Genomic DNA, 7,363 nt, shown 5'->3' on the forward strand with positions numbered 1-7,363 from the left:
AATACAACAGATAAATGTGTAAAAGATTTCTTCTACAATTGAAAATATTTCCAAGAAGTGATTTTTTTTGCTATCTACAAAATTTCCGTGGTACATGAGACATTTTTTTTATCTACTTACTGGCAAACACTCAATTCCTTTCTCGAAAACAATTAAGTCTTTGTCACAAACAATGATTTTCTAATCTCTATATCTTTGCAACCCCATGCCGAAGACCTTAGATATTTCAAACTATGAATTATTTTAGATGAACAAATCTATGTTTAAAGTATGAAAGGTTTATACCATCAGGTGGAATAAATATAGTTATTAGAAAATCAAAGTTTGTGACAAAGACTCAATTCCTTTAGACGACAGACGTTTAACAACTTGAGTAAAATTAAGAGCATAAAAATAAACACTCATGCGGACATAAATTTTTAGATTTGATATTACAGGCTGGATTACATATGTAAAAATATAATCAAGTGTTTAAACACAAAACATTTACATTATTGTCAATATGTATTATGAAGCAATAAATGTAAATGTAAACAATTCTTGTTTGTATAATGTATACACTGTTCTTCTATTGACTTTCAACTATATACAGGGTTACCCACAAAGGCTGAGACTTCAGAGACGATTGTACAGAATTTGTACTGTCTGTTTCCTGATATTCAAGATTCACTTTTATTGTAAATTTGTTTTTTTCTTTGCCAAATCATTTAGTTAGCCTAACAAGACTATAATTAAGGCAGAAAACTTAATTCAACCTTGGAATCATCATATTTCTAGAGCTTTATAGTTCGTCTTTACAGTTTAATATTCACGTTCTTCGATAAACGCTGTTAGAACGGCGTACCTTTTTCCGATAATTTAAAAAGTTCTTGAAAGAATGAGTTATGCTAACATTTACATATAAATGAATTGAGTCTTTGCCACAAACTCTATAGCTTTGGAAGCCAATGTCGTAGACCGTTTTTAGGTATTTCAATCTATGAATTTTGTTAGATTAAATTAACTCACAGGTTTGCACAATCGGGTTGCAAAGATATAGAGATTAGAAAATTTGAGTTTGCGGCAAGGCCTCAATTCCTTTGTGTTTTCTATCTGTTGGTTTGTTTGTACCAAAAAGCATTAAAACCGACATTGAAATTTACCCCAAAATATATGTTCATCGAAAATCTTTAAAATCAAAAATTAAAATCCTCGAAATAGGTATAAATAGCGACGTAAAATGTCCTTAAAGTCTAGTACATATTTAAACAAACAATTTATTATTTTTTTAAACTCTGCTTTTAATAATATAAATTAGTTTTCGTGGATTCTATCAATTAGTGGATATATTTTCTAGATTGATTATAATTATATTTGATTAATATATGATGGATGCTTGGAATACTATATAGGTTTAATTAATTTCTAATATATAGATACAACTTCATGCCTACATTTACTCTTGGCAAAACATATACGTTATGAATTTAACAAATAAAATTTCATTCCCACTTCCCCCATTACCATTCCGGGCAATTGAATAAACAAAAATATTAGAATTGTTATTTCACTAAATTACGACGAAAGAAGAATCAAATCAAAAACTTTTCTGTTTTCTTTCCTTTTTATTTTGGATTCAAAGCAAAAGGTAACTAACTAACTTTAGGAAATAAATGTAGTTTTGTTTTCCAGAATGAAAAATAATATTGACTTTAGATGCCATTGGTTTTTAGTTTCCGAAATATTTTAGTTTAATCTAAACTTTCATTTCAGGCTGGGTTAGGGTTGATGAGTAGAGAGGTTTATCAGAGTTTAAATAAAAGAGTTCTACTTGAAGAGTTCCAGGTTTATGTACCTAGTACATGGACTCAAGATCATTGTACTCAAACTATCCTAGAATCCAGCCAGCTTCAGGTATAGAGTACAATACAGTACAGTACAGTACAGTACAGTACAGTACAGTACAGTACAGTACAGTACAGTACAGTACAGTACAGTCCATTACAGTACAGTACAGTACAGTACAGTACCGTTCAGTACAGTAAATACAGTACAGTACAGTACAGTACAGTACAGTACAGTACAGTACAGTACAGTACAGTACAGTACAGTACAGTACAGTACAAAGATTACACCTGGATCTGTTGGTTCCCAACCCTATACTCAACAAAGACAAGGTTGCGGAGAACCAGGAGATAATATATTCATACCTTACTCCTACCTTCTCCTCAACTCTACAGAGACAGGACGGAGATTAGGAAATCTCTGGTTCCGTCTTAGATACGGAGTATTCGGAGATATTGACTCCGACCTAGATCTTGTATCAAGACAATATTCTCAATGTCTGGGTAAAACTGTCAAGGATATTATTCTCCAACATGAAGATTTCTCTAAACCTAAACCTATCTCCTATCCTAACTTTACTACACCTCAGATAATCATTATGAAGAGAATACAACCTAAGTTTATTATTCTCCTTGAGAACTCAGTTGAGATGAACCATCAAGATTACTGGGATTATATCAGAACAGCTTGTAAGAAGTTTATACTCCATGATCTACCTGAAGATACAGAACTTGGTCTTGTTCTATTCAATGATGATGCTCATATCTCCCATCCTGTAGGTAGATTAGGACCCAGAGTAATCTCTTCAACCAGGAACGGTTTAGCGTTCTCAATACGAACCAAGCATAATCTATCACCTAGAACTGGAAGTTGTATAAAATGTGGAGTTATGAAGGGAATTGAAGCTTTACAGATATCTGGTACATCAAGAGGAGGAGTTATTATTATTATTAGTCGTGGAGATTCATCATCCTTTACAATCCAGGATGAGATAGAATTAAATCAGGTTTCATCAAAACATCAACTTCAGATATTTACAATCTCTATTCCTCAACCCAGTGTATCAGAGCTTTCAATACCATTGGAGAGATTATCTTATACTACTGGAGCACAGAGTTATCTGGTTTCAACTCAATCTCAAGAAGATAAACCTTCTCTATCTGTTTATATGAACCTAGTAGATTCTCTTAGAGAGATATTATCATCAGTTCTACCCTACTCAAGTCAACTGGTGAGTTATTTAATATATTTCATTTATATATTTATATATTCTTATATTTATATTTTTCAGATATATGAGCGAAGATTTGAAGGAAGCATGGATATGGAAAGAGAAGAAAAGGATAGTTTTATTATTGATAAAAGTGTAGGTGTAAATACACAGTTTAATGTATATTTCCCAGAAATAACTGAAAGTTATATTAAATCCTTGAGTTTATCTGATACAAGAAGAACAAGATATTCAACATTAATGGATACCACAGCTGGTTTACATTATTATACTATATATAATGTACCCTGGGATATACCTGAGAATATTGGTATGAGATGGAATTATAGTTTAGTGAGAATACCATCTCCTATACTACAATGTAGTCATGTGATACAAGTTACATCTAGTTCATCTTCAAACCATGATAAACTAGATATAAAGATATCTAGTAACAAGGATAAGTTTAATGCTAGTGTAACACCAGATACTCCTGTTATACTATACACAGAACTACGGTACAACCAGAAACCTGTTCATAATGCTAGGATTGAAGCAAAGATTGAAGGAATAAACAGAGCTGGATTATCCATACCTCCAACCAATATAATTCTTGTAGATCCAGGTTCAGGGGATCCTGATATTTATCCAGGAGACGGAGTTTACTCCAGGTATCTTACAAGTATACAGGAGGAGGGTAGATACACTGTATCCGTCCATGTATCCAGTACTCCTAGTTCTCCAGCCTACCTGGAGTCAGGTTCAGGTCAAGAGGAACTCGGTGAGTTCTCAAGAATATTCTCCGGGTATATATTTCATATATCAAGTGTACAGAGAAGTACTGTGGATATTTCTCCTCCGTCAAGAATATTAGATCTAACTGTTCAGGTTTTATCATCTCAAGGAGAATTTGAGTTTAAATGGACAGCTCCTGGAGATAATTATGATGATGGTAAACCTACTTCTTATAAACTCTTCTATACTCAGGATCCAAACAGTTTTTATAAATATTCTCAACCTGGATCTGAGCTTCATCTTGTTCAGGGATTTAGTGGTTCTAAACCTAGTGGAGAAAATGAATCCCATCGTATTCTAGTTCAGGATTATAATATTAACCTATACTACTGTATACTGGGGGTAGATAATCAAGGTAATACAGGAGAAATATCTAATATTGTTGTAGCATACATGCCTCAACCCTATTCTCCACTTCTACACTCAGGACAATCATTGAGAGAGCAGGGTCAGCTCAGAGAAGGTTTGTTCAATCCGTTCCAGGTGATCAAGGAACCCAACAAGATTATCATGTATGCTGTTGTTGGAGTTGTAACTGTTGTAGTTTTTACATTTCTTGTTGTTATGTTAATCCTAGTTGTGAGCAGGAAACTAAATAGAAGAGAAGATGAACCAGAACCTTTAGATCCAGGATTCAAGGATAATGATCTTGTCAGATTCTCAAGTATAGATCTTAACATACACGGAGATACAAAACCTTCTCAGTTCATTACTGACAAAACCCTGAGTCCTTACAGTGAAGTTGAACCAAGTTTTTGCTCCGCTGATAAACTGTTTCCTTGTAATACAGGTTCTTTTAACAATCATAACTACAACCAACCTCACAACCACAACCTCAATACCTTTGTAGACACATACTCCGAGCACAACAGTGATCAGTTTAAATCTCCTATTTACTCTAAACCTATTCCTAAGTACCAGCGGAGCAGGACGGAATCGGAGCAGAGTCCGATCAAATCTATCCTCAAGAAGTCAAGAGAGGATGGAGACGGAGACTCAGATCCATCAAGGGATTGGGATTCAGAAACATGTAATTTTAATTCTTTTAGTCGGAGAGAGATTAAACCGAACCCTCTTCTAACCCTAGATGTTACCCAGCACACTACAGCTGCAGATACATGTAGAAACCTTGATGTCGTCTCAGATAGTTCTTTTAAGATAAGAAACTGTACTCAGGTATAGCAGACAGGGTGTCCAGGAACCACACGGTTCTAGGTTTCCTGAGACACCCAGTTATATAAATATTGTCAGCCCTGAAACCGAGGTTAATTGTTCTTTAGCAGATACTAAACACTAAACAGTGCAGTAAAGAAGTTAAATAGTTTATCTGATAGTTTACTACCAGCAGTTAACATTCAACAGAGGAGCTTGCTCACAAAGTGAAACTTCAAGTGATGTCTTCAGACTTAAAGTAGACAATTTAAAGGGAATAAAATTCAAATTTTGAAACCTGATCTCACAATTCAAGAACCAAATGTCGAGCTTTACTTTTTTATAATTTCTTTAAATCGTAAGGTATCACCCCCCCCCCCTCCCCCTCCTTTAGAACATATAAACCAGTGTCGTATCTATGTATAAAAATCATAAATGTTTAATTGCTTTTCTTATATATAATCGTAGAAACTATGAACTTGTTGATTCGAAACCTGGACCGTTTATTACAAATTTTCATCTCTTTATTATAATTTGAAATATCAAAAATACAAGTAATATGTTCTTTTTATTTGTTTTCAAAAAGGGTGGGGGGAGGGTTGACGAAAATTAGAACAGAGAATAGAGCTTTAAGTATAATTATGAAACCTGAAGATTAAGAATTATAGAAACGAAACTTTGAAGCGAATATGAAATATAGAATATAGAAATTAGGCTGAATTAAGAAAAAGTCTCAAGAATAAAACTTTGAGAATTATTTCTGAAATTATTGTGTCACGTATTAGAATAGAATTTACGCTATAAAATATAAATTTTTAAAAAGATTAAAACCTGTAAATCTACAATATTTAATTTAGAGAATTACAAGAGAATTTTAAGAATAACAACATAAAATGAAAGAATTAGATTTAATTTTTTAAAGAATAATAATAAAGCAAAAAACCCGTCTTAACATAGAACTTTTCTATTCTTTTGTTTATCCTTCTAAAAAAACCCTAATCCGTATTTTGTTTATAAAGTCAATCATCGGATAAGTTAATGTCTTCCAGATGTCTCTAAAGATACAATCAATCAGTAACTGAAAAAAAGTTGTTGGTTTTCAAGAATTAAGAACGCAATCAATTAGTAGCTTAAAAAAGTTGTTAGTTTTCAAGGATTAAGAACACAATCAATCAGTAGCTTAAAAAAAGTTGTTGGTTTTCAAGGATTAAGAACATAATCAATCAGTACCTTAAAAAAAGTTGTTGGTTTTCAAGGATTAAGAACTTGATCAATCAGTAGCTTAAAAAAGTTGTTGGTTTACAAGGATTAAGAACTTGATCGCTTCAAACCAAAAGTTTCCGCATCTCATGTTTTACTAAAACAATGAATATAAATATATATAGAATGAAAGTAATGAAACTAAAGTAGAAATTTACGAATAAGAAGAGTTGCGTGGTAAAATGAAAGTGAAGCATAATGAAATAATGGAATTTGATTTATCTTGCTTTTCAAGATTTTCCACCATTTCTTCACAATTTATTATTATTTATGATATTTTCAGGAAGGGGTTTATTTATATTAATCATTTTATTAAATTCTTTATTTAATCTCTTTTTAGCTCATGATTAATAAATATCTTTAAAAGGAGAAATATTTTATAAAAATATTTCGTAGAGTCGGGCATTGTTAGTCGTCTTTTTTTTAAATATTCAAGGCATTGAGTAGGCTTTTTTTTAAATAATCAAGGCGTTGAGTAGTCTTTTTTTAAATATTCAAGGCATTGATTAGTCTTTTTTAAATAATAAAGGCATTGAGTAGTCTTTTTAAAATATTCAAGGCATTGAGTAGTCTTTTTTAAATATTCAAGGCATTGTTAGTATTCTTTTTTAAATAATCAAGGCATTGAGTAGTCTTTTTTTAAATAATCAAGGCATTGAGTAGTCTTTTTTAAATAATAAAGGCATTGAGTAGTCTTTTTTAAATAATTAAGGCATTGAGTAGCCTTTTTTAAATAATAAAGGCATTGAGTAGTCTTTTTTAAATATTCAAGGCATTGAGTAGTCTTTTTTTAAATATTCAAGGCATTGAGCAGTCTTTTTTTTTAAATATTCAAGGCATTGAGTAGTCTTTTTTTAATATTCAAGGCATTGAGTAGTCTTTTTTTTAAATAATCAAGGCATTGAGTAGTCCTTTTTAAATAATCAAGGCATTGAGTAGTCTTTTTTAAATAATCAAGGCATTGAGTAGTCTTTTTTAAATATTCAAGGCATTGAGTAGTCTTTTTTTTAAATATTCAAGGCATTGGGTAGACTTTTTTAAATAATCAAGGCATTGAGTAGTCTTTTTTTTTAAATATTCAAGGCATTGGGTAGTGTTTTTTTTAAATATTCAAGGCATTGA

At 31.8% G+C, this 7,363-nt stretch overlaps 1 protein-coding gene across 1 annotated transcript; it reads left to right on the forward strand.

Annotated features, from left to right (window-relative positions):
- Positions 1–1,752: 1,752 nt before the first annotated feature.
- LOC111707896 (calcium-activated chloride channel regulator 2) lies at positions 1,753–5,548 on the forward strand (the record flags this gene model as incomplete). The annotated part of the gene is given in 3 exon segments (XM_023481079.1): positions 1,753–1,893; positions 2,096–3,055; positions 3,116–5,548. Coding segments are annotated over 3 exon segments (2,997 nt in total), but the record flags the coding sequence as incomplete, so codon positions are not given.
- Between the last annotated feature and the right edge of the window lie 1,815 nt (positions 5,549–7,363).

Source organism: Eurytemora carolleeae, unplaced genomic scaffold (genome assembly GCF_000591075.1).
Source record: "Eurytemora carolleeae unplaced genomic scaffold, Eaff_2.0 scaffold595, whole genome shotgun sequence".
NCBI classification, from domain to species: domain Eukaryota; kingdom Metazoa; phylum Arthropoda; class Copepoda; order Calanoida; family Temoridae; genus Eurytemora; species Eurytemora carolleeae.